This window comes from Haliotis cracherodii, unplaced genomic scaffold (genome assembly GCF_022045235.1).
Source record: "Haliotis cracherodii isolate W230 unplaced genomic scaffold, xgHalCrac1.p SCAF_3, whole genome shotgun sequence".
NCBI lineage: Eukaryota > Metazoa > Mollusca > Gastropoda > Lepetellida > Haliotidae > Haliotis > Haliotis cracherodii.
This window is the reverse complement of record NW_027266286.1, coordinates 20,653,011-20,680,752: the sequence shown is the minus strand read 5'-3', so window position 1 is coordinate 20,680,752 and position 27,742 is coordinate 20,653,011. Positions and strand designations below refer to the sequence as shown.

At 43.5% G+C, this 27,742-nt stretch overlaps 1 protein-coding gene across 2 annotated transcripts; it reads right to left on the bottom strand.

The window, feature by feature from the left end:
• Positions 1–4,603: 4,603 nt before the first annotated feature.
• Positions 4,604–25,779, bottom strand: LOC139474090 (DNA helicase B-like). Of its 2 annotated transcripts, XM_071256956.1 has the most exons (12): positions 25,529–25,779; positions 23,028–23,289; positions 22,128–22,258; positions 20,538–20,716; positions 19,224–19,624; positions 14,804–14,968; positions 13,639–14,336; positions 12,817–12,901; positions 10,419–11,382; positions 8,676–8,834; positions 5,407–5,628; positions 4,604–5,058 (listed from the first exon to the last, which is right to left on the bottom strand). In XM_071256956.1, exons 1-12 carry the CDS (start codon positions 25,713–25,715, stop codon positions 4,651–4,653), a joined length of 3,861 nt encoding a protein of 1,286 aa, XP_071113057.1. In that variant the 5' UTR covers positions 25,716–25,779; the 3' UTR covers positions 4,604–4,650. The 2 variants fall into 2 exon arrangements, with proteins under 2 accessions (XP_071113057.1, XP_071113053.1); XM_071256952.1 differs by lacking the exons at positions 14,804–14,968; positions 22,128–22,258; positions 23,028–23,289; positions 25,529–25,779 and having other exon boundaries at positions 20,538–20,767.
• Between the last annotated feature and the right edge of the window lie 1,963 nt (positions 25,780–27,742).

The following is a 27,742-nucleotide window of genomic DNA, read 5'->3' as shown; positions in this document are numbered from 1 at the left end:
AACATGCTGCTTTGAGAATCTTTTCTGTCTTGAATCCTATGGGAGATTTCTTCTAGGAAGCTGATGTACAAGGCACACATAAATGTCGAGTTGGGTCATGGTATAGCACTAACAAACTAAGGTGGGGGGAGGGGAAATGGGGTTTAACATCGCATCCAAGATTATTGCACTTATATAGGGACGTGAATGCACATATTTGTGTGGCTGCTTGTACTGGTCTGGACTAAAGCCAAATTCCATGTTGTATCCTGGTACAGACAAATGGTGAGTTGTATCCTGGTACAGACAAATGGTGAGTTGTATCCTGGTACAGACAAATAGTGAGTTGTATCCTGGTACAAATAAAGGGTTTTATGTATCCTGGTACAGACAAATGGTGAGTTGTATCCTGGTACAGACAAATAGAGAGTTGTATCCTGGTACAAACAAATAGTGAGTTGTATCCTGGTACAGACAAATAGTGAGTTGTATCCTGGTAAGACAAATAGTGAGTTGTATCCTGGTAAGACAAATAGTGAGTTGTATCCTGGTACAAATAAAGGGTTTGATGTATCCTGATACAAACAAATGGTGAGTTGTATCCTGGTACAAACAAATTGTGAATTGTATCCTGGTACAGAAATTGTGAGTTGTATCCTTGTACAAACAAATGGTGAGTTGTATCCTGGTACAAACAAATTGTGAATTGTATCCTGGTACAGAAATTGTGAGTTGTATCCTTGTACAAACAAATGGAAAGTTGTATCCTGGTACAAACAAATTGTGAGTTGTATTTTGGTACAGACAAATTGTGAGTTGTATCCTGGTACAGAAATTGTGAGTTGTATCCTGGTACAGACGAATTCCAAGTTGTATCCTGGTTCAGAGACTATATACCGGTATAGGGTCTCTGTCTGGTACAAACAAATGGTTTGTTGTACCCTGGTACAAAGTACTAGTGGTACAAAGAAGACCTGGCACGTAGCCGCGGGCAGAATGTGTGCCCACAGACAGTCACACTGTCATCCCTTTAATGTACCAGTGGTGTAGATAACGAAATAATTGTAACAAGCTGTTGTTTCATTTTGATAAAAATATATTTCCAGAATATGGTAACAAAATGAAAAGGATAAAATGTTGACAGTTCTTATAACAGGTATATCAATTCTGTACAATATAAAATAGAACTTTTATCAAACAAAATATTATGAATACACAATGCCATTTAGAAAGTGGTCGAATGTTACTAATGTTATATTTGGGATAACAAAGTACTAGAATCTGTACTTTACTAAGAGGGGGCACGGGTGGCCCAGTCGTCTAAGGCGCCGCAATTCGCTGTGCAGAGTTGCGTCCCTTGGGCACGCCAGAAACCTATCATTGTGGGTTCGAATCCCGGTTCGCCCCAATTATGTTTCTTGGTTTGTCAGCACCATACCCGTGCTCGTGGGTTTCACCGAAGTGGTAAACGTCTTAGACCTGCATCACTTCGGGCTTTCCTCCCACATTAAGCTGACACGCCGTGTTATAACTGGAATACTGTTAAAAGCGGCGTTAAACACAACTCACTCACTCACTTTACTAAGAAAGTGTTATCCCAAATATAACATTAGTTACAAACAAAATATTGTCAAAATAATTTCAAGTAAAATCTCCCAACATGGCAGTTATTTGTGTGAAGACCTGGACATGGGAACACTTCATTGCTTGACAGGATATAGCTGAGCTGGTCAATGACTAGTGCTGAAAACACCTGTTGATCACAGTCAACAAGGAAAGTCGGCCGTCAATGTTTAGCTTACTGCACTATTGTGACTTACAGTTTCCTTACAACAAGCTTCCTGGTTGATTGTCTCACAGATCTGATGACAACTTAGGGACCGGCCATTTATTACACGGGGTGTGTCAGAGGTTTCTGATGCACTAATGTACTGAAAATATTGACCAATGCTTGTCATTTTTGGGTGACCCTTCTGGTTTCCTCTGAACATCCCCCTAAAAAAAATGACCGTTCTGAATAAAAAGTTCACCAAGATTAAATAGATGCTTTGAAAACCATAGTTACCCGGCTTTGATTTGTTTCTCAGGGGAAACAGCTGGGGAAATATAAGCTTCTTAAGCCACCAAATGACAGAAAACTATCTAAACAAGGGCAAAAATATCTTTTAGGGTAGGACAAGAAACCTAACTAATTTCGATTGAGTGATTGAGTGAGTGAGTATGGTTTTACGCCGCTTTTAGCAATATTCCAGCAATATAACGGCGGGGGACACCAGAAATGGGCTTCACACATTGTACCCATGTCGGGAATCGAACCCAGGTCTTCGGTGTGACGAGCTAAGGCTGTAACCACTAGGCTACCCGACAGCCCCTTGAGTGATTGAGCCATTGGTGGGATGATATGTGTTTTAGCTGCAGATCTCTCCTGGTTTTATAATAGATGACAAATATATACTACTAAAAGAAGTTAAGGACCATCTGATTCCTTCATATTACTATAAATTGTTTGATAGTCATTACTTAGAAGTTGACAGATGACGATGGAGATGGAGATGAAACTATAGTGTAAAAATTAGGGCTGGGACGAGTACCCATCCCTCTATTACCCGACCATACCCTGGTACCCACTGTAGGTCTTAAGAGATAGGTACAAAAGGTCCAATTGGGAAAAGTTTGACCGTAGCCGTGGACAAAATGTATTAAGATACACATATAAAACGATCTGGTCATGCATACACTGAAGTTGACTGAAGTTTTATCTTTATTCAAACATATAAAAGTCAGTATGAATGGGTGCATAGTCAGAAAGAAATGGGAACATTAGTGACTTGTAGAGTAACCGTATAGTTCCTTTATAATTTTTGTCATTAAACAATCTGTCACATGACTATGGGTTGGGGTAGTCCTGTGGGTACCCGGGTCCTACTCAGTACCCACCTGACCCGAGCACACGAGTTACCCGTCCCAGCCCTAGTATAAATTTTGTAGTATGTGCTTATAGGCTTCATATCTCTTGATTACATCTTTCATTCAACAATGTTAAATGACAAGACAAAACGGTGTCTTTCTAACTGAACAAACATAACAGTGCTTGATACAGCAGCAGTAGTAAAAATGTGACATTTTTAAGAGTTTTGCTACATGTTATCATTATAAGGACTAAAAGATGTTCTACTTCGCTCTACTGACCGTAACTTGTGAGCAGTCCAAAAGGACTAAATGTTTCCCAATTTATAACAAGCATGAAATACTCATACTGCCAATATGACATGTCCGGTTGCTATGGAAACTCGATAATATTTTTGGTAAAAATCCTAATTTCGAGTTTACCACTAGACCTATCTACGTGTCATGTTTGGTGAAAAATATCATACGTTTTTCAAGATCTGATCCAGAAAGGAGCACTACCATCATTTTCAGTCTAAGTCAAAGTCGTTGCCATGGAAACTCAAAACTTGTTTTAAAAATCCCAAACTATCAAACTACACCAGTTCACCACTAGACCTATCTATATGCCAAGTTTGGTTAAGATATCTCTCATGATTTTTTAGTTCTTCTCCGGAAACGAAATGTGACAGAAGGACGAACGAACAGCACCCATTCCTTTATCCTCATTCCACTTTGTGAAGGGGAATAATAAACTGAAATGAAAGCAGGTTAACTTTCAAAGGGTGAGTAACCCTGCTTTACACAGTATTTTCACAGTTATATCACATCCTAATATGCCAGGAGAGACTGGAAAGTGAGGCAGGTCTCAGAACCTATGAGAGACAAATAATCAATAACACGGGACTGCCAGACAACCACTTAATTCATTCCACCGGTGCTTGAGTATTGGACTGGGGTCAACAGACCATTTGTGCCAAGCTTTGCACAACCAGTTCCAGGGCAGGAAACGGACTAGGAGCTACATCAGAACCTAGTTAACAGAACTGGAACGTCTACATTCAGGGGAATCAACCTAACCTGTACCTATTCGAAAGATACTTTGATCCATGCAGTTCAAGTAAAGGTATGAATATGATGGGTTTCTTTATGGTATATAGTTCATATTTCAATTTCACGTTATAGTCACAAATAGAAAAAGGACAGATACTAATTTTTAGGCAAAACATACATCCTTGTACCTGCCTCGTATTGTGACTACACAAGTATTATTACATATTATACTCTGTCACATGGTCGATGTTATGGCAGTGAGTGAGTGAGTGATTATTGCTTAATGATACATCACCAATTTTGCAGCTGTTTGTGCTTATGAGAGCCTATGTATAACAGGTCTCTTGAAAAACGATGCAGCAAGCACATATTCAGACAAGTACAAGTACAAGTAGACACTAAAGAGTTGACTGGTTTTGTTTTACATGAGTGAGTGAGTGAGTGAGTGAGTGAGTGAGTTGGGTTTAACGCCGCTTTTAACAGTATTCCAGCCATATCGCGGCGTGTCAGCTCAATGTGGGAGGAAAGCCCGAAGTGATGCAGGTTTCAGACGTTTACCAGTTCGGTGAAACCCACGAGCACGGGTATGGTGCTGACAAACCTAGAAACATAATTAGGGCGAACCCTGATTCGAACCCACAATCATAGGTTTCGGGCGTGCCCAAGGGATGCAACTCTGCACAGCAAATCACAGCGCCTTAGACGACTGGGCCTGTTTTACAAGGAAACACATCACAGGGTCAGTGAGCTGAGAGATGATCGGACAGGTGTCACTGCCAGCTGTTCATCTGATGCCTTCTTACATTTCGGGGGAGACATAAACTCAGCAGTGTCATCATTCTGTCTCCGCTTGAGACTGTCCATCTCTTGTCCAGACGTGGAAGGTCGGACTTCCAAAGGGAGACTACTCCCATAGCACTTGCTCGGAGTGACATTGCCTTGCTCTAGTGGTGGTTCAGTACTGTAGGCCATGTCTGACTGGTCAAGACTGAGGCCGAACGAGTCATTGACCTGGCACACCCAACTGTCATCACTGTCAAACAGAGACCTCTCCCCGTCTGATGGACTGAGTGGATTGTCTCCCTTTGCTGTCATCTCCTGGTGGCCTCGTAAGCTGTCTGCGATGTTCCTAACACATGACTGAAAGAAATGAATACCAAAATTGATACAAGAAAAAAACCTCGAAGAAAACACAAGCCAGTTAATATGTGATGGATAGCATGCTCAAGGCAATGTTTTAATACAAACCCTACAGATTGCTTTAAAAACTATAATATGGCAATACAACCACATTGCCTACCTACCTAAGTCTAAACCTACCTGTACACACTGTGTAAATCTACCTGTAAACACTGTGTAAATGACCTACCTGTAAACACTGTGTAAATGACCTACCTGTAAACATGGTAAACACTGAACATAAAATGATCTACCTGTAAACACTGAGTAAATGTCCTACCTATAAACACGGAACAGACAGTGACCTACCTGGACTATTTTCTCCCGAGGTCGGAGGTGGTCCTGCAGCTTCACCTGGAGGGTGGTCTGCCTGGGGAACACCTTGCGTACGATGATGGTGTTGAGCGTTGCAGGGCTCCCCACTACGTACACAGACTGACGTCCTCTTGTGATGGCTGTGTACACATGCTGCCAGTTCTCGTAGAAGTTATTCGGGCTCAGGATGTACACCACTGACTGAGATTCAGAGCCCTGGAAAAACACAATCAGTTACACATACAGACAACTTTCCTTGCTCCTAAATGCCTCTCCCCGTCTTCAACAATAGTAAATGTACTAGTGAGTCAGTCTTTGTACATCATTTCTCTTGTACTATGACTTATTTAATACAGGATATAAGGCGATGGGGCCGAAAGCTATGAATACACAATGCCAATTGGAAAGTGGTGAAATGTAACAAATGTTACGTATGTTACATTTGGGAATCAACCCCAAAAAGTACGAGAATCTGGACTCTACCAATAAAGTGTTATCCCAAATTTAACATTAGGTACATTTCACCAATTTCTAAATGGCATTGTGTATTCATAGCTTTCGGCCATGGGAGCCATGCCAGTTTACACTTGTCAGAGGGGTACACAAAGAACGTGATCTAGACTACCGTTTGTCGGACTTTCATTTTTGTGGAAGCCTCGGTGTCTGAGTGGGTTAGATCGCTGACTTTGTGTGCTCGCGATTAGGTGCCTCACTCTGGCAGTGTGGGTTCAAATCCCGGATGGGACCAAACCCCCAAAAGTACGAGATTCTGTACTTTAATAAGAAAGTGTTATCCCAAATATAACATTTGTCACATTTGATCATGTTCTAAATGGCATTGTGTATTCAATAAAATAACATGTTTTCTGATCATCCAAATGCTTGCAGGACAAAATGTGGCCAATTGAAAACAAAATAAAGATGCACACCATTGCATCAGACTCTATTGACAGACACTGTATGAACTACTGGGGGCTCTGGGGCTCACAACTACAGATTCTGAACTGTTTCCTCTGTTGTACTTGGGACAGTTGACGGTTGAAGTTTTACTTGAACTTTTGACAGTGATTTTAATCCACAATTACCAACGTTTAGTGTTTGTATAATCAACTGAATAAAGGATTCATAACATGATAATGAAATATTTTTTATGGGTGGTAATTGTCCTAGGTGTCAACTATCCAGTGGTAATTGTCTGGATGGCAATTGTCTGGGTGGCAACTGTCCTGCTCCTGTGCAGATACTAACACCTCAGGGACATAACTGCACACTGTGATTCCGTAGTTGCCTTGGCCACTTGTGCTCCCCAAGAACCCAATATATACATATCAATTGCTGTCCCTCACATTACTGACAAAGAGATCAGCGCCTAGACTAAATGTCACTACCTTGTCCACACAGAGGTCTCATCTATACTCTGCCTTGAAATGACCCATAATCAACCTTTAAAACTTTTTTTTTATTCCAGCAGGATTGATAGGCTTCACTTGCTTGATAACGGTGTTAGAACCTACACCGAAACGTCGATCTCAATTGTAATAAAGAAGTCGTTCATCCATAAATTCTTATCCTTAAATACCGTTCTGCTAATTAGCACTAATTGGCTACAAAGATCAATCGATGTCTATCTTTATAATGGCACAGATTGTGGTTTGGGTTTGGGTTTGGGGGTTGAACCAGCACCACTAAAATTGATAACGGAAATATCTTACAATGAGAAAATGATATTGTTCACGTTATATCAAGGTTACCTGACACCCCCACTAGCCATACAGTTGACATACATGGAATCCATACAGGTATTATATATACAACACAGATCTCTCCACTATTAATGAAACGATCGCATATATTACCTGGAATGTGTTTAACTGTGACGAGCAGGTTACCTGGAATGTGTGTAACTGTGATGAGCTGGTTACCGGGAATGTGTGTGCGTGTGACGGTCTGGTTACCTTGAATGTGTGTTACTGTGACGAGCTGGTTACCTGGAATGTGTGTGTGTGACGGTCTGGTTACTTGGAATGTGTGTCACTGTGACGAGCTGGTTACCTGGAATGTGTGTGTGACGGTCTGGTTACTTGGAATGTGTGTCACTGTGACGAGCTGGTTACCTGGAATGTGTGTCACTGTGATGGTCTGGTTACCTTGGAATGTGTGTCACTTGGACGAGCTGGTTACCTGGAATGTGTGTGTGTGACGGTCTGGTTACTTGGAATGTGTGTGTGTGACGGTCTGGTTACTTGGAATGTGTGTCACTGTGACGAGCTGGTTACCTGGAATGTGTGTCACTGTGAGGGTCTGGTTACCTTGAATGTGTGTCACTGTGACGAGCTGGTTACCTGGAATGTGTGTCACTGTGACGAGCTGGCTACCTGGAATGTGTGTCACTGTGACGAGCTGGTTACCTGGAATGTGTGTCACTGTGACGGTCTGGTTACCTGGAATGTGTGTGTGCGATGGTCTGGTTACTTGGAATGTGTGTAACTGTGACGAGCTGCTTACACTGGAATGTGTGTGAGTGTGACGAGCTGGTTACCTGGAATGTGTGTAACTATGACAAGCTGGTTACCTGGAATGTGTGTTACTGTGATGAGCTGGTTACCTGGAATGTGTGTGTGTGACGGTCTGGTTACTTGGAATGTGTGTCACTGTGACGAGCTGGTTACATGGAATGTGTGTGAGTGTGACTAACTGGTTACCTGGAATGTGTGTCACTGTGACGAGCTGGTTACCTGGAATGTGTGTTACTGTGACGAGCTGGTTACCTGGAATGTGTGTGAGTGTTACGGTCTGGTTACCCTGAATGTGTGTCACTGTGACGGTCTGGTTACCTTGAATGTGTGTCACTGTGACGAGCTGGTTACCTGGAATGTGTGTCACTGTGACGAGCTGGTTACCTGGAATGTGTGTCACTGTGACGAGCTGGTTACCTGGAATGTGTGTAACTGTGACGAGCTGGTTACCTGGAATATGTGTCACTGTGACGAGCTGGTTACCTGGAATGTGTGTAACTGTGACGAGCTGGTTACCTGGAATATGTGTCACTGTGACGAGCTGGTTACCTGGAATGTGTGTCACTGTGACGAGCTGGTTACCTGGAATGTGTGTAACTGTGATGAGCTGGTTACCTGGAATGTGTGTCACTGTGACGAGCTGGTTACCTGGAATGTGTGTCACTGTGACGAGCTGGTTACCTGGAATGTGTGTCACTGTGACGAGCTGGTTACCTGGAATGTGTGTCACTGTGACGAGCTGGTTACCTGGAATGTGTGTATAGTCCTGACCCATGCATGCTTCATCTTACAGCTCTTCATCAGCTGTTTGTAGTTGGCACACACATGGCGGGGGCGTTCCTCGTCTCTGTCACACAAAAATATGTAGCGACTCGCCTTGTTACGGTTGTCAAAGATAGACAGCTCCTGGAATAAACAAGTGTCACAAGTAACATTCTTCTATACTTAAGCAAGAAAGAAATCTATAAAATGGGTTATTGTTCTGATCGTGGAAACTGACAGATTACTGAATTACAGTAACTATTAACAATCTTTTATGCCGATTAGTTAGGACCCATTATTTACTTACATCTCTGTTCATACCCAAGTCCAATGCCTGAAGGAGTGAGTGCTCCTGTTTTTGTGGCAGAGCAATATTACAGCCATATATAAGATAGCTTTGCTACAAATTGCAAAGAACAATGAAGACCGAAGTGTGATTCTATCATGATGTCATTTTTGGAGATTCGAATATGTGCTTGCAACTTGATGATGTCATATATTGGACAATGTTATTTTTGAGAGGGAAGTGTCCTGTAAGTTATTCCCCATGGATGTAGCTGGGCTGCGCAGATAAATGCAGGGGCTGAACGATCACATCCAAAAGTGGGAGTGATTTGTCGAACGGTATCAGGAGAAAAAGTACAGGTAACTGAAACGAGGATTGTGAGAATATGCGGGAAATACCAAACTTAACCCACCTGTTCGGAAAATGAACTTGAATTTCCAAGGTCATATTCTATTCAGGGAGTCATCATTATTTAAATTTGGGTAAATATTTTTAAAGTTTGTACATTTGATCAACATCCTTAAAGAGGCTGTACATAATGTTGATATCTCATATAAGAGGTCATTGTTTATTGTACAATAAAACACTGTAGGGAGAATAAACCATGAGGGGCTGCAGTGTTTTATTGTACGATAAACTATGACCATGAGTTGTTTATTTATTAAAATATAGTGGCCATTAAATGATCTAATCTGTGTCAAAATGATCAAAATTGGTTGTTGGTAGCAAAAGTAACAAGTCACACTTTCAAAAAATGCAGGGATGGATTACCTTGGGCTAATAACATTAAAAATCTTCTTGGCCGTAGGGCCTGTAAGCTTTTGACACATGCTGTAAATTATCTATCGTCATCTGAATTCTATATTGGCTTGTAACCTTTTCAGGTCAAGCAGAAATAAAAAGGCCACTTGCCCTGTGGGCTTGTTTGGTTTCTGAGTTAATTTCCATCCCTGATGTGAAGATACACATTACAATACTCTAAACTACAAGACCTGTGAAGATCCGGGGTAGAATAGGTCTTCAGCAACCCATTCTTGCCTTAAAAGGCGACTATGCTTGTCGTAAGAGGCGACTTACGGGATCGGGTGGTCAGGCTCGTTGACTTGGTTGATGCATGCCATCAATCCCAATTGCGTGGATTGATGCTCATGATATCAATCACTGGATTGTTAGGTTGAGACTCGATTTTTTATAGACCGCCATCATATAGCTGGAATATTGCTGAGTGCGGCATAAAACAACAAACCAACCAATCTTTTTGAAACCTTTGTGTTGCAAGAGGAGAGGATAATTGTTGCGATATATAGCTTGAATACTGCTGAGAGCAAAAATAACAAAGCAACCAAACAACCAATCTTAACTACAACTTCTCATAAGCTCAAAAGATCTCTTTTCAAGAAGAGGTAGAAACACATTTTTAATTTAGGCTCATGGTTCTTTACCTTTTCTACGTAGAAGATCTCGCCATTGCAGAGTTTGACATCTCTCTTAGATATTGACTCCTGTGGAGTGCTGCCATCTATCTCTTCTTCAGTATGGGCTTCAGGAACACCCGCTGGTGGGACATAGATTGAATTATCTCCCCCTGGTTGATGGGTAGAGACAGAGTTGTCTCCCCCTTGTGGAGCCGGCTGTCTTCCAATAGTACTGCTAGATCTGTTCTGAGACAATGTCACATTCTTATCACTGCCATGATTTGTCACAGGCTTCCCTGCAATCACATCTACACCTTTCCTGGTATCTCCATGAAACATTTCCAGAAAACCACTCACATCAGTCCTCAGCCGACTTGACCTTCCTGTCTGAGTGTCAAGGTCATATCCATCACCATCACTGAGAAATGCGGAATCTTCCAACTGGCTGTCTTCCCTGCCTGCAGCATTGATGAGATCATCTAGTGCCTCCATGTACGTCTGGGAGGCAGCAGACGTCTCCAGGGAACTGTTCAAGATGTCCTCTCCCTCACCATGGTCCTCAACATGGCTCCTGTCGTGATTGTTCTCTCGACTTTTCAGAGCAGTGTATCTAGAACCTGGTTTGTTGTTATCACATATATCATATTCATTGAGTCTCTCCATCTTTCCCACACCGTATCCATCGTGGCGGCCATCTTGTCTTGCTGAGATCCCCTCCAGTTGCATGTTGAGGTTCCGTTTCACAGATGTCGTCTGTCCTCTCTCAAGGTTGTGTGGTCCAGGACTTGCATCCTCGCCATCAGCTTTGTCAGCGTTCTCCTCCTCTGTCTTTTTTTTTGGTTTTATTTTCTTGAAGTGGTGAGATACTGTGCCATTTCTTGTCATACACACTTTATCACCTGGTTGGAAGTCTAATTTGCCAGTGTGCGCTTTCAGTAAGTGTTTGTTGTAGTGTCTGCAGCACAGTTCATTCACTGCCTCGCAATCTCGTCTGTAGGCAAGGAGAAAACGTAGGTGAAACATACTGTTTAGAGTTGAAACTACTTGACACAACTGGAATTGGGTTAGATATTCTAAATATAGGACCTTGGGACACTTTCTGCCCAGTCTTTTGGGTTTATTTTGGCACCAAGGCAGGGCATACAGACTCACGGAGAGTCATGCATTGGTTCCTGCAGAGAGTACCTTGTGAAGTAAAAGAACTGAGTGGTCAGGTGGGCTGGTGCTTTGCGAAGGCCACAAACTGTGAGTGAGTGAGAATGGTTGGGTTGGTAAATTAGTGAGTGAGGAAGGGAGGGAGGGAGGGAGCAAGTACCTGGTGAAGGCCACAGACTGAGTGAGTGAGGGAGGGAGGGAGTGAGTGAGGGAGTGAGTGGGGATGGAGGGAGGGAGCAAGTACCTGGTGAAGGCCACAGACTGAGTGAGTGAGTGAGTGAGTGAGTGAGGGAGGGAGTGAGGGATGGTGGGAGGGAGCAAGTACCTGGTGAAGGCCACAGACTGAGTGAGGGAGGGAGTGAGGGAGTGAGTGAGGGATGGAGGGAGGGAGTGAGGGAGTGAGTGAGGGATGGAGGGAGGGAGTGAGGGAGTGAGTGAGGGATGGAGGGAGGGAGTGAGGGAGTGAGTGAGGGATGGAGGGAGGGAGTGAGGGAGTGAGTGAGGGATGGAGGGAGGGAGCAAGTACCTGGTGAAGGCCACAGACTGATTGAGTGAGTGAGTGAGGTAGGGAGGGAGCAAGTACCTGGTGAAGGCCACAGACTGATTGAGTGAGTGAGGGAGGAGGCAGCAAGTACCCGGTGAAGGCCACAGACTGATTGAGGAAGGGATGGAGGGAGGGCGGGAGGGAGCAAGTACCTGGTGAAGGCCACAGACTGATTGAGTGAGTGAGGGAGGAGGCAGCAAGTACCCGGTGAAGGCCACAGACTGATTGAGTGAGTGAGGGAGGAGGCAGCAAGTACCCGGTGAAGGCCACAGACTGATTGAGGAAGGGATGGAGGGAGGGCGGGAGGGAGCAAGTACCTGGTGAAGGCCACAGACTGATTGAGTGAGTGAGTGAGGTAGGGAGGGAGCAAGTACCCGGTGAAGGCCACAGACTGACTGAGTGAGGGAGGGATGGAGGGAGGGAGGGAGCAAGTACCTGGTGAAGGCCACAGACTGATCGAGGGAGGGATGGAGGGAGGGAGGGATGGAGGGAGGGAGGGAGGGAGCAAGTACCTGGTGAAGGCCACAGACTGATTGAGTGAGTGAGGTAGGGAGGGAGCAAGTACCTGGTGAAGGCCACAGACTGATTGAGTGAGTGAGGGAGGAGGCAGCAAGTACCTGGTGAAGGCCACAGACTGATTGAGTGAGTGAGTGAGGTAGGGAGGGAGCAAGTACCTGGTGAAGGCCACAGACTGATTGAGTGAGTGAGGGAGGAGGCAGCAAGTACCTGGTGAAGGCCACAAACTGGGAGGTGATGGGGTCCTGTAGGTCTTTGCTTCTGGTCAGCAGCCTCCGTACAATAGTGTCCCGACCTGGACAACAAAGAAGACATTGCAGCAGTGGCCAGTTCAGCTGACAGATACACTACGACCAGGCCTCTGGACTGTGCTTCTGCCCACCTTGATACTGAATACTTAAAACTTAGCTGGCAATCGAATGGAAGTGTCTGTACATGATATGTCTCCTATAATTAATTTTGGTAGCTGAAGTTGAAATGGTTTCAATTCCATGAAAATATGTTTAAGTACTCCTTGAGAAACTTGGTCCAGACCTTCATGATCCCGACATGTGACCTTTTATTCTGACCAATTTGATCAGTTACTGTCATTTGTTTGTTTCAATTTTTAAAATGTATCAATATTTCTAGAAATTAATTAAATTCTCATTGGAAACCAAACATACGTATATTGCTGTTTATCAAACTTGACTAACCTTGTATAAGGGATAAGAAGAAGTGTTGGGCTAAAACCCAAGAGTAATTAATCTCTAAACGCTGATCTACTGAACTAAAATGGATCTTTGATCTCAAAACCATCCCCCCGCAAGGCATGAATGGCAAGATCTAATCTTGGAGTTCCCCCCTCCCTTCCATAATCTTGTACAAGGACTTGTCTTAATATCAAACATGGTAACAATTAATCAATACCTGCTAAAATTTAAAGTTTACGTTCCTATATTCCTGACAATTTATCCCTCTTCCAAAGAAATACTTTATCCAACTTGCTAGATAAAGAGATTGTTGTTATGAAAATGGTGACAAATCAGCTACCTTGTTGATCCTCTTCCTCCGGTTGCAACAGATGAAATCTCCTCGAGGAGTCAAACACTGGGTTCTTCTGAGCAGCTATCCTGGTCGCGTTCTGCACAATCAGCTCGGACTCAGCTCGATGGTTTGTCTGCAGCTCGATACTAAACCCGAGAGGAGCCAGCACTGTGAATATGTCCCCCAGGAAGTTGCCGGGCTCGATGGACGGCAACTGTCTCACATCCCCCAACAGGATGATCTTCTTCAGGTGGCACTCCTTCAGCAGGATGTTCAACACTGTGGCGAAAGTCCCGACCGACACCAGACTACACTCATCCACAACCAGCATCTCCTTGTCCGCGTGAGTCCAAGTCGCCTCTTCCCCTCCCTCCCCCTTAGCTTTCTTATCATTCATCCTGATACAAAACATCTTAAAACTCATGATGACGCTGTGGAGGGTGCAGGACTTCAACTGAGCTTTCCTGCCCAGCAAGTTGGCTGCCTTCCCAGTTGGAGCGGTCAACAGGACCTTTTGACCGAGCACAGTTTTGGACAAGTATGTGTCTGCCTCGTCCTGGTTGCCATCTTTGGTCATGGCTTCACTCTCTGTCTGTGTCGTGGTGAATGTTGCGTCCCCGATCCCAGACATGTGCCTTGTCCTGTCCAGTTTCGATGGCGTTCTGCTGGTGTTCTGATCTTCCTCCTTTTGTTCTGTATCAGGTCTGGTTTGTTGGAATGAATGTCAATAAGTGATTATCAAAAAGCATTACTAGACAAGTTTCAAAGTCAGATTAACACTGCATCTACATTGTGTTTCAAGGAAAATGCTGTTGTGTAATGATTCCTAAGTGACAAACATCTTGTGAATTGCCTAACATCAAAATTATCAAAATTTATTCAACCAATACAGGCGATGTTTGCATTTCTGGAGGGAACAAAAATATGTATGATAATCATAAAGACAGAATCAGATTTTCTTGGTCAATATGCCAAGATGTAAGAGACAATACAAAACAATGTTGCGGTTACTTTGTGGTCTTCTTTCTTGAAACAACCCTAACTATTGACATAACAGCTTTTAAATAATAACCTTAGGAAGTTCTGAAGGTAGAATTACTAGCAGATTACCTCATTCACAACAAGAGAGAAATAAGCACCAAATGTAGACCTGAACACAAGGATATATTACTTTGGGGCTTTTCCACTGCGGACACAGGCATGACTGAGAAGCTTGGTGACGACGGACGTCTTGCCACACCCTCCTTTCCCAGACAGGACAGTGATCGGAGAGTTGACCATGAGGTGGACGGCGGTCCACTGATCTCTGTCTGTCCTGGTACTGTCAAAGTCATCACTGAGAAGCGAACAGAAATTACCGTAAAAAATCAGCTGCTGTTTTAAGTGTTTAATATCTTGATATATGTAACATATATGAATAACAAAAATAACGTTTTGAAATAATGCAATCAATGATCAGTAGCAAATATGAAACTTTCAATATGGCCGCCAAAGTGGAGTTGAGGCAGATCTAACATAGAGTGAGAGAGCAAGTACTGTTTCCCTCTGGTCAACAGTCTTGTATTGTAGTAATGGGTCATGAAGGGTTTTCAATACTACTCTCTTCAGTGTTCATTGGAATGCTTTTAGTAAAGAATATTAGTGAAATCTAAATATTTTTTTCATATTTGCATACTTATCCTGCATTACCCTTTAATGCAATTACTGCTGTTTTAAGATAGAAAGATGAAGCTGTGTGAGGTCCAGCTGCAATTTGAGAACCATGGTCAGATCTCAGGCAGGAGGTCTGAACTTGGCCTTCTGATCTCCTAGGAGTGTCTGAAGGAGTGCAGCAATGCTTGGTGTTCTGGGTTCTATGTCAGGAGGGCCACCAGGTGGGTAGTAATGGTGCTACCCTTGAGGTGTCGTTTGCTGCACAAGAACAGAAGGGAATTCTGCCAAGAAACGGGGAGACGCAGAAGTAGGGTCCTGATGCTTCTCCTTACAAAAGGACTCAAAGGATCGTCACATGTCGTCTTCGAGTCCCCGGGTGGAAGGTCTGTGCACCATGGCTATGGCTTTGGCTGCTCTAGCAGAGTAGCCCCTGGGCCTTAGGCTCTTTGATAATGATAAGGAAATTGTTGGTGCTGATTCTGGTCCTGAGCAGCCTCAGCATTGTCATCTGGAAATACGGTGGGCATTCCAGATAATGCTCATTGAATACTGACAGATCCGTAGCATGTCTGAGTCCTTCTTGTGAACAAGGAACAACGGGTATGGGAGAGTAGTAGCCTGGTGTTATGGCTGGGCCATGTACAATCTCTTTGTTTGGTAATTTGTTGATGTTGTCTAACAGAGGTTGATGTTGATTTTGAGGGTAAATGTCTGCCTGGGGTGAGTTAGTCAGAGTCAGTAGTCAGATTGGTTAGCAGTGATAACCAATACCCCTGGTGGAGGATGTGGGTCACATAAGGGTCCTCCACGATGGCCCAATTTCAGCCTAGTCTCCCACCTACGGGGGTGTCGATGTCTGGAATGACTGGGGGTGGAACTTCCCAGACGTCGATGTCCAGTGCGTCAGAGATTCCCCCATCATTCACCACCCTTGCCTTGGTACTCGCCCTGTTGTCTCCCTCTACCTTGCCCTGTTGTCTCCTTCTACCTTGCCCTGTTGTCTCCCTCTACCTTGCCCTGTTGTCTCCCTCTACCTTGCCCTGTTGTCACCCTCTACCTTGCCCTGTTGTCTCCTTCTACCTTGCCCTGTTGTCTCCCTCTACCTTGCCCTGTTGTCTCCCTCTACCTTGCCCTGATGTCTCCCTCTACCTTGCCCTGATGTCTCCCTCTACCTTGCCCTGTTGTCTCCCTCTACCTTGCCCTGTTGTCACCCTCTACCTTGCCCTGTTGTCTCCTTCTACCTTGCCCTGTTGTCTCCCTCTACCTTGCCCTGTTGTCTCCCTCTACCTTGCCCTGATGTCTCCCTCTACCTTGCCCTGATGTCACCCTCTACCTTGCCCTGTTGTCACCCTCTACCTTGCCCTGTTGTCACCCTCTACCTTGCCCTGTTGTCTCCATCTACCTTGCCTTGTTGTCTCCATCTACCTTGCCCTGTTGTATCCCTCTACCTTGCCCTGTTGTCACCCTCTACCTTGCCCTGTTGTCTTCCTCTACCTCGCCCTGTTGTCTCCTTCTACCTTGCCCTGTTGTCACCCTCTACCTTGCCCTGTTGTCTCCATCTACCTTGCCCTGTTGTCTCCTTCTACCTTGCCCTGTCGTCTCCATCTACCTTGCCCTGTTGTCTCCCTCTACCTTGCCCTGTTGTCTCCATCTACCTTGCCCTGTTGTCTCCCTCTACCTTGCCCTGTTGTCTCCTTCTACCTTGCCCTGTTGTCACCCTCTACCTTGCCCTGTTGTCTCCTTCTACCTTGCCCTGTTGTCTCCCTCTACCTTGCCCTGTTGTCTCCCTCTACCTTGCCCTGTTGTCTCCCTCTACCTCGCCCTGTTGTCACCCTCTACCTTGCCCTGTTGTCTCCCTCTACCTTGCCCTGTTGTCTCCATCTACCTTGCCCTGTTGTCACCCTCTACCTTGCCTTGTTGTCTCCTTCTACCTTGCCCTGTTGTCTCCCTCTACCTTGCCCTGTTGTCTCCCTCTACCTTGCCCTGTTGTCTCCCTCTACCTTGCCCTGTTGTCTCCCTCTACCTTGCCCTGTTGTCTCCCTCTACCTTGCCTTGTTGTCTCCCTCTACCTTGCCCTGTTGTCTCCCTCTACCTTGCCCTGTTGTCTCCCTCTACCTTGCCCTGTTGTCTCCCTCTACCTTGCCCTGTTGTCTCTACCTTGCCCTGTTGTCTCCCTCTACCTCGCCTTGTTGTCTCCCTCTACCTTGCCCTGTTGTCTCCCTCTACCCTGTCCTTTGCCATGAACAGACGGGGTGTCCTGTGCGTGGTCCTTGAAACAGGCTGTCGTGGCTGATAGTTCCCAGCCTTTGAGAACTTGTGGGATGCATGCTAGGACACATGTTCTAAAGCATTGAGTGCAGTCTTGTGCCTTGTGTAGCAGGTGCTTGAGGAGGTGCCGTATAGAGGCCCGGAGGTGCAGGCGCTGACGGCAGATGATATGCTTGGGCAAGCGTCGGCATCAGGGAAGTCAAAGGTGGGATGGGGGATGCAAAGGCGTCCGCCTAGATTTTGGTCTCAGAGGCAAAGGTGAGGCAAAGGTGAGGCAAAGGTGAGGCAGGGCTCTTAGGCGTAGCTGATGAGGGCAGATTCCAGCCAGAAGTGGCTAGTATGGATATGATGCTAGTGTGGCAGGGATCTCTTGAAAGTCCAACATCCTAGGGTGTCTGAGGGCCTGCTACTTAAGGCGGAGATACCTGGGGGTACTTGGAGAAGCATGGAGGAGAGGAGGGGTGAGCAGAAGCTACACTTCGTAGCCACAGCACAAGGGTCTGTTCAGACCAGACACAGGGGGTGGGAATCCCTGCTGGACTTCTTACACTGGCAGTGATTACAACGAGGCATAAATCTGCAATTAAGCAGATGCCCTGATCAGAAGGTGCACAAACAAAGAGAATGTTAAGGCCATTCTAAACCCAGAAACTTGGTGGTCAAAGGATGAATTACGCAGTGTTATAGTGAGAAAACACTTTAAATACCACACCAGGAGCATTAGGTAAGACAATATAAAAGAATTACCTAGCAACAATAATGACTAAAGGACGTAGGACACGAGAACATGACCACTTGGTAAATTCAAAATTGCTTATTGGAACAACAAAGCACATGATGTTTGCAATGACTTGTAGCTACCATCACGCACAATATATCAATACTACGGCAAAAGTATGTAGTGAGACGTGAAGTCACAACCATAAGAATGATATAAATCGCCAATGAACATTGAACAATGAATAAGTAAAAGGATGCCAGTAGATTAACCAGAGCTTTATTATGCCCGACTTGTCAGTCTGGTTGACAATCACTAATGTGAAGTTCTGTGACATCATCACTTCTGTGGTCATGTGGGCACTGTGTGTTGGGATTACCCACACAACTAGTCTGAAAAACTTTTTTTCAGCTGGACCTCACACAGCTTCATCCTTCTATCAGAAAACAGCAGTACGGTATTCGATGTAATAAGCGCCCAGGGCGCTCTCAAACTTAGAAATAGGGGGCTCTTATTAGAATATTATTTTGGTGAAAAAACAGAGTAAATTTCGTGGTTTATGCTGACAGCCTGAAGTTTTTATGTACAACAGATATATTTTTCCAGAATTTATTAGCCAAAAACTAAGGGTGCATATAACACAGGAGTGCGCATTATACGCCAATAATTAAGTCTTGTGTACATTGATCAATCGGAAGGGGTGCTAATTGGGATTGTTCACCAGCCAATATATTAGCAAATGTCGCCGTGGGCGCTTATTGCGTCGAATACGGTATATACATTAAGGAGTGATTCAGGATAAATTAAAAAAAAAGAATATTTACTAGGTCAGCTTCCTCCCCCACCTCCCAACAAAATGACCAACTCACATTCTCAAATATTAATACAGGCATCAATAACATCATAACCTGAGCTAAGAGTTTAACAAGTCCTGAAGTCATACAGAACCCACCTGCTAAGATCTACATCCATCTCAAGGGGATCTCCACTTCCATTCTCGAGAACAGCTGTGAAGGCCTTGGCAGAGTCTCTCTCCGCGTACCAGATAGTCTTGAGGAATATCTTAACATGATCAGCCTCAATCTCACGGATTATTACATCATTCTTGTCCAGGAAGGCCAGAGCTTCTTCCCAGTTCTGTACGACATGTTTCTCAAAGAAGATGGCCGATTTATTCCTCAATTCATTCTCCTTCACATACGTGTGTCCTCTCTTCTTGGCGTACAGTTTGAGAGCATTGTACATGTACAGAGCATCTTTCTGTACAGCAGGGATGCGTTGGATGAGGCGGGAGTTGACCCACGACCGCAGCTGTGCCTCCAAGCCCATCACCCCGAATTCTCGGTATAAGATCTGGTGTTCAAGTGAAAGAAAAACTAATTAGTTTCCACTGACCAGCTATTTAAATCTTTGAAGTTTTCTGCTGTGTCAAATATCTACCTCCAAAAGAGTGTATCTGTAATTTTCAGTCGAGAGTTTTTCACCACATGTATCAATATAGACATGTTACAACAGGGAGTGGGGCCGTCGTGTAGCCTGGTGTACAGCATCTCAAAAAACAATTACTGTAAAACGTGAAATTAATGCATCTCCAAAATAATGCGACCGCTGGCCCCTAGCCAAAAATGCGACTCAATATGAATGCGACACCCCCTCCTCTCAAGCATCAGTGGATTTATATCTAAACAAAATGTCCTCTGTCAGGTTTACAGGAGAATCCTCACCTTAATCCAACCTTACATTAATCCAATCACACACCAAATAGCACCGCTTATTAGCGCTGAGTAGAATACTTCAGCTAAAACAATACGTGCACGCTGGCTCGTGTCGGCCTTTGATGCAGTCGCAAAGAGCAAAGACACCGTGTTGGGTGGCGTCTGTCTGAACTTGCAGGTGTGATCAGTGATGACATGAGTGAGTAGAACGCTTGTCTTCACCCCAACAGTATCAATTCACAGGATGTAATTAGTGTTTGAATGACATTGTTTATGTACTTGTTACAAGTGCTGCTCAATAAACAGTGATGTGGAATACATAGTTGTTTGTTTTCAGCGTATGTCTAAGTTGGTATTTCTGCTATCCAAAATGTCTTATTATTGACATAAATGAGATGTTTAATAATGCGAGCAAAGACCACTCGCATTTTTCGCATTTAATTCACGCTTGCGTTAATATCAAGATTTACAGTATTTAAAACATAAACAACTATGTATTTCATGGCAAGTGAGACAATCCCAATCCCACCAGGCTGTGGCAGGAGGTATACCTGTTTAAAGCCGAACACCCACAGTTTGGTCTCAGTTGCTTCCTCCAACAGCTGCAGCTTCTTCTCATTGATGTGACGAGCCTTCTCCGCCAGCTTCAGGAAGTGGCATGGCAGCAGCTGGGAAGCCACTTTGAACAGCTTTGGATAACGAGTTGCAAACTGGATAACACTTCCTTGACCTTGGAAATGAAAACACATCACAACAATGTTACATGACAGTTAGTGGAGGCTTCTTTATGATTTACAGGTGTGGGCCCCATTTCACAAAGCAATCTTAGCGCTATGACCACCATAAGACAGGCCCGTGAAGATCAGAGGTAGAATAGGTCTTCAGCAACCCATGTTAGCCATAAAAAGCAACAATGCCTGTCGTAGAAGGGACTAATGGGATTGGGTGGTCAGGCTCACTGACTTGGTTGATGTTTGTTATTGTATCCCAATTGCGTGGATCGATGCTCATGATATCAATCACTGGATTGTCTGGTCTAGACTTGATTATTTACAGACTGCCATCACATAGCTGGAATATTGCTGAGTGCGGCGTTAAACATTAAACCAACCAACAAACAAAACAAACAAACCATAAGACAGGGTTAATGTTTGGGACTTATGTTAGTCTAGTGCTGAGATTGCTTTGTGAAATTAGTGTGAGTGAGTTTGATTTTACGCCGCTTTTAGCAATATTCCAGCAATATCACGGCGGGGGGACACCAGAAATGGGCTTCACACATTGAACCTGCTTTGTGGATATAATAAAACCTATGAGATCAATATGGGAAGGGAAACAACTCAAGAAAAACAGTTCTTTCATAAAATCATTTTATTATACCCTCATTTAAAAAATAATTTTGTACATCAAATTTTGATGATAATTATTCATGACCATAAATATGTGATTTCACCAAAACACAGAACAGAAATGAATAAAATGTAAACATGTCAAAATATCAAATTAAGGAGGGTCTTGGGTCCCATTCCACAAAGCTTTGTTTGTTGTATAAAGCCCCACTCAGCAATATTCCAGCTATATAACTGAGGTCTGTAAATAATCAAGTCTGGACCAGACAATCCAGCGATTAACAACATGGGCATTGGGATCGATGACATGCATAATCAAACAAGTCAGCGAGCCTGACCACACGATTCCGTTAGTCGCCTCTTACGGCAAGCATGGGTTGCTGAAGACGTATTCTACGCCGGATCTTCACGGATCTCCATTCCACAAAGCAATCTTAGTGGTTATATTCCCATACTTTAACATAGACGTATGACAATCGTAGTGCTACCATCGCTTTGTGGAACAGGACCCTGAGATCCTTGAGGGCTGCTGCCGTAGTATTTGAATCTAGGGAAATTACGAAGGCTTCTTGACTTTCATACTTAATATTGAACACAAGATGTTATGTCCAATTCTTAAACACCCTAAGACAATAAAAAACACATTAATTGAGTTTCATCTGTGTATTGAATAATTAGGATTTAAAACTTCTCACAAATGACACTATCTGTACATTCATATTTTGAATTTACTATGTTGAAACCTTTCTCATATTGGAAGCTGAACTAAGTATATTGTGATATGTTTACCACCTGACAGCCATATAGTTGAGTTCAAGGTCTTCTTGACAAATACAAGATCAGCTTCTCCCAGCGTCTGTAAATACTTCTCAATCTCTTCTTCCAGATCCTTAAACTGTAACCTCTTATCAATTCCATTAGCTCTGCAAAATCAAAATTAATCTCTATAGCTGATAATGGAAAAAAGTCAAAATGAGTCCTGAGATGCTTAAGTAAGCTATAGACATATATGCCGACAAATAAGATGCATGACATTGTGATGAAATATAATGAAAACAACAACCTGGGTTAGAATAGCTATGTTCCCAGCAACCAAAGAGGTGGCCATATGAAGGTCCATGAAGATCCAGGGTAGAATAGGTCTTCAGCAACCCATGACTTGCCGTAAAAGGCGACTATGGTTGTCGTAAGAGGCGACTAACGGTATCAGGGGGTCAGGCTCGCTGACTTGGTTGATGCATGTCATCATATCCCAATTGTTTTGGGGGGCGGTCGGGTAGCCTAGCAGTTAAAGCGTTCACTTGTCACGCCGAAGACCCGGGTTCGATTACCGACATTGGTACAATGTGTGAAGCCCATTTCTGGTGTCCCCCGCCATGATATTGCTGGAATATTGCTAAAAGCGGCGTAAAACAAATGCATGGTATAAGATTAAAAGCCTGATTCCCTCCAGGGATTCTGGGTTAGAATAGCTTAGTCCCCAGAAACCAAAGTTTGTCATAAGAGGTTGCTGTACGGAGGTCAGGCTCTGTGCCTTGGTTGATTGAGTGTCTTTGTACCACCACAGCAAGGGATGTGCTCACAATATCAGCCACTGGTTTGTCTGGTCCAGACTTAATAATGTCAGGATGACATCAGTAGCTTGAATATTGCCGAGTTTACAGCTTGAAAAGAATGCAGAAAGTTACTTACTCAAAATATTTGATCAAATCATCAACCACAGGGTCTGACGTATTGTCCCTTGAACGTCCTGCCGATGTGAGGAACTGCACAACCAGTTTGTGGGATGTGACAGCACTGTCTTCACGTAACTCATATTCTGGATGGCCGTTCATGTAATAGCACCGTTGTCTGTACTTGGCCTGGGCTGTTATCAACCACCATGGGTCCATCAGTTGGAACAGGCCTTGACAGAAATATTCTCTCTTGGGTTGGGTCACAGACTTGATGGTCACTTCAAAATATGAAAGGAGTTATCCATTATATTTAATAATTAGTCTATTTATTTAAATGAACTAAATGAAAAAATTAAATTGTCTCTAAAACAAATCCAGATGAAATTAATTTTACGCTATGATTTGTTTGTTTGTTTTGTTTGTTGTTTAACGCCGCACTCGGCAATATTCCAGCTATATGACGGCGGTCTGTAAAATAATCGAGTCTGGACCAGACAATCCAGTGATGGACATCATGAGCATCGATCGATCATGAGCAATAATCTGATCAGTTGAAAGCACTTTGGTCTCTATGTAAAGTAATAAATGTTCATTGTACCAATTGCCTTGCACCATAATATGCAAAAACAGAAAACGATTTATGCAGCTATCATTGTTATATTAAATAAAAAAGAATCAAAATATGTTTTAACCATGTCTTAAAAAATGATAACCTGTGATAAATAAATCTGCAACAGATTATACTTTAATTGTTCAAGGGATTATCAGGCTCACTGACCCCCATAAGGAAAGGAAAAGAGGGAACCTGCCCCAGTACCATGAGTAACCATGGTGACAATTGCAACAAAGCATCTTCTGTATGAACTTATGTTACTCAATGTAAATTATCGACTAGTGATGATCAGGGGTAGAATAGGACATCAGCAACTATGCTTGTCGTAAGAAGCGACTAACGGTATCATGTGCTCGCTGACTTGGTTGATTGATGCAATCGATCCCAATTGTGTGGATTGATGCTCATGATGTCAGTCACTGGGTTGTCTGGTCCAGACTTGATTATTTAATTACAGACCGTCATCATATAGCTGGAATACTGCTGAGTGCGGCGTTAAGCAATAAACAAATAAACAAAGAATGTAATTTATCAACATATTTTGCCAACCCATTTCATATTTCAAACAGGTAGGTATCTTGCTGATAGGGGGTAAACCTTTTGGTCAGGTGGGCTATTCCATCAAGGGACTCTGAAATTTTATGACCACTAAACTTTCGCCCAATGTAGGCCTGAGTATGCTCATATCAAACTTGAGTAATATGTCCCAGGATCCTACTATGCGATCTGAGATGTGCCTTCTGTTGGATGGGAAGTATGTAGCAGGGCATGAGGTCATCCCAAAGATGATGACATGCTTGACCTTTTTGTTCATTTGGAAAAGGCATCTGACCTCTGATCAAAAGGTATGTGGTTTCGAATCCCATCACAAGACTTAGCAATTTTATGGCTACTACATAGGCAAAACAGTCTGATCCTCCACTACCACCACAGCACTAACTACAATCCGAAAAGTGTGCTGGTAACACGCAGTACTCTCAATCCCATTAGTTGAGATGTGCTTTTTCTCCAGTGAAGTACTGGGCTCTGTCTTAGCTAAAACGGCACCTTGCCTGGCGAAAATGGCACCTTATTTTTTTCCTTGGTAAAAATATAAATGAAATTAAACTCACATGGTCACTTGCAAACACAAATAATTGTTAAATGTTAAAACAAGTTTCTACTCCAATTTACTCCCTGACTCTGATTGGGAGGCGCAGCTAGACTTATTGTGCAAAAATGCTTTGAAGTAAAATAAATTAAACTCACATGGTCAAGCAAGCAAAAATAATTGTGAAATGTTAATTGCCTTAAAACAAGAAATTAGCCTCTACTCCAATTTACTCGCCTACTCTAATTGGGAGGCACAACTAAACTAATGGTAAAAACATCACATGCTTTCAGTGAGTGAGTGAGTGAGTGAGTGAGTTGGGTTTCCCTCGGCTTTTAAAATTATTCCAGTTATATCATGTGGAGGAAAGCCTGAAATGATGCAGGTCTCAGATGTTTACCACTTCAGTGAAACCCATGAGCACAGGTATGGTGCTGACAAACCTCGAAAAAAATCAAGGCGAACCAGGATTCGAACCCACAATCATACGTTTCTTGCGTGCCCAAGGGACACTTCTCTGCACAGCGAATCGCGGTGCCTTAGACGACTGAGCCATCAGTGCCCCCTCAGATGCTTTGATTTAACCTTTACTCAAAATTAACTCAATGTCAATTAGTTGCCTTTTTCGCCAAATGAAACTTCCCCGAGAAATCGGTGACGTTTTAGCCTGCACCCGTCTCAGCAGATCCGAGGAACTTCCCTGGGTGTCATAACATAAGGGGTAAGTCTACCCGTCATTGTGCGTTCAACCTGATGGTCAAGTCAATTATGTCATACATACAGTAGGTCGACATAACAATAATAAGGACCAAACCTCTTCTTTTTTTGGCTGCTGTAAACTTGATGTACGATGCACCATCTGCCATAGCAGACATTTCCCCAAAATCGAGCCAGTCGGCGTCATCGTCACTCTCATCTGCATCGCTGTCATCGTCGTTTTCTTGAGGAAGAGCTACAACAAACCCCCTGATTGTCGTAGATCCCCTTGTAGCTGCTGCCATGTTGCGATTTAAAGAGACATCGCTATCATCGTGTTTAAGTATAGCGCCGTTGCGTGCTCTTAGCCGCCATCTTTTTCCTAAAAGTTGGCACGGATTTATTACGCGGAACGAAATTGGTCCGCAATCGTTAAACAAGTGAGTAGTCACTTTTTTCTGGTCAAACCAGGGAGTTTACATAGAACGGACCCCTGTTATTCAAAACGCAGATTGCCATAACATGTTTTATGGTCTATGGTGAGAGTGAGGATTCGGAGATTCAAGGACACGATCTATATCAGGTTTTTTTTTACACTTGCTAGACCGGTAACACATATGTGTTAACGTACAATTGTGAATACTCTGTTGTCTCTGTTGTGAATGTTCTGTGTGTGAGAAAATATTCCAGTATAATGCTAAGTCTGCTGAGCTCTAGGCAGGGTAACAACAAGTACAATCTTTTAACGTGTTTTGGTGTGACGCGGCCGGGGATCGAACCCCGGATCTTTCGCTCTCCGGGCGGACGCTTTAACACTCGACCACGGAGGCGGTCCTGCCAGATAACAGGACACAGGTACGGTCATCAAATAGGGGCGACATCTATGTAAAACATCGTCCATCTATCCTACCGATGAGGGCACGGATGGCCCAGGTGGTCTACTCACGAAGCTGTCTCAGCTAAGACAGCGCAATTCGCTATGCAGTTGCGCCCCTTGGGCATGCCAGACGCCTATGATCGTGGGTTCCAATCCCAGTTCGCCCTGATTATGTTTCTAGGTTTGTCAGCACCATACCCATGCTCGTGGGTTTCATCAAAAGGGGAAACGTCTGAGACCTGCATCACTTCGGGCTTTTCTCCACACCATGATCTACCTGAAATACTGTTCAATGCGACGTAAAACGCAACACACTCAGTAGTTTGTACGTGCAGTAGTTTGTTTGAATATGAAAATTCACCGGAAGAACAAGAGACAATTCTCCTAAATAAAATTATATTCAAACAAATTACGTAATAGCATTTTAAAAAATCAATTTATGATTACTAGATGAGTTAAATATGTTATTTGACAAGTACACACATCTTATGTTTACAAATTATATTATTTTCTTGGTTACTATGGTATGTTTTTAAAACATCATGTCATTGTAAGATTCGCTGAAACATTTATTTTGCGCCTCTCCAGTTTACAATATTTACAAGCCACTACGAACATGTACTTATTGTATGTGTACAGCGAACGACTGTGTTTCCCGAGCCTTGCAATGAAATGTTCACATTTTTTAGGTATTTAGTTTAATGTATTTATGAAGGTGAAATGTGAAATCGAAATCGCATTCGAGTGTGAAATAACGCTTTATGTTGGAACTACTTTCAATGTTTTAATGACATGGTTTTCAGAGTAAGATTGCGATAAAATGAAGAAATACGGAGCCTTGCAGCATTACTTCTCAGGGGATGTCAATACAGTATTATAACATTGCGCACTGGCGATATCTAGCAAGGTACACTAAGAAATAGAAAGAATAATGTTATTGATTTATGATTTTGTGGACATTGTGTGCGCGCGTGCGTGACAGTGTGTATGTGTATGTGCGTGATGCCTGTCTGTGTGTATGACAGTATGTCTGTGTCTGTGTATATGTGTCTATTACTGAGGCGCTTGATGTCCACAGTGTGTATGTGTATGTGTGTCTGTGTGTATGACAGTATGTCTGTGTCTGTGTATATGTGTCTATTACTGTGGCGCTTGATGTCCACAGTGTGTATGTGTATGTGGTGCATGCGTGTCTGTGTGTAGGACAGTATGTCTGTGTCTGTGTATATGTGTCTATTACTGAGGCGCTTGATGTCCACAGTGTGTATGTGTATGTGTGTCTGTGTGTATGACAGTATGTCTGTGTCTGTGTATATGTGTCTATTACTGTGGCGCTTGATGTCCACAGTGTGTATGTGTATGTGGTGCATGCGTGTCTGTGTGTAGGACAGTATGTCTGTGTCTGTGTATATGTGTCTATTACTGAGGCGCTTGATGTCCACAGTGTGTATGTGT

What these genes read in the sequence shown, in the direction of transcription:
- LOC139474090 (XM_071256956.1), bottom strand. Translation starts at nt 25,715, where the DNA reads ATGGCAGCAGCTACAAGGGGATCTACGACAATCAGGGGGTTTGTTGTA. An exon ending in GATTTGATCAAATATTTTGA is followed by an intron (nt 22,259 to 23,027) that starts GTAAGTAACTTT and finishes TTGATTTTGCAG; the next exon opens with AGCTAATGGAATTGATAAGA. An exon ending in CAGTTTGTGGCCTTCACCAG is followed by an intron (nt 11,383 to 12,816) that starts GTACTTGCTGCC and finishes CCTTGCCTACAG; the next exon opens with ACGAGATTGCGAGGCAGTGA.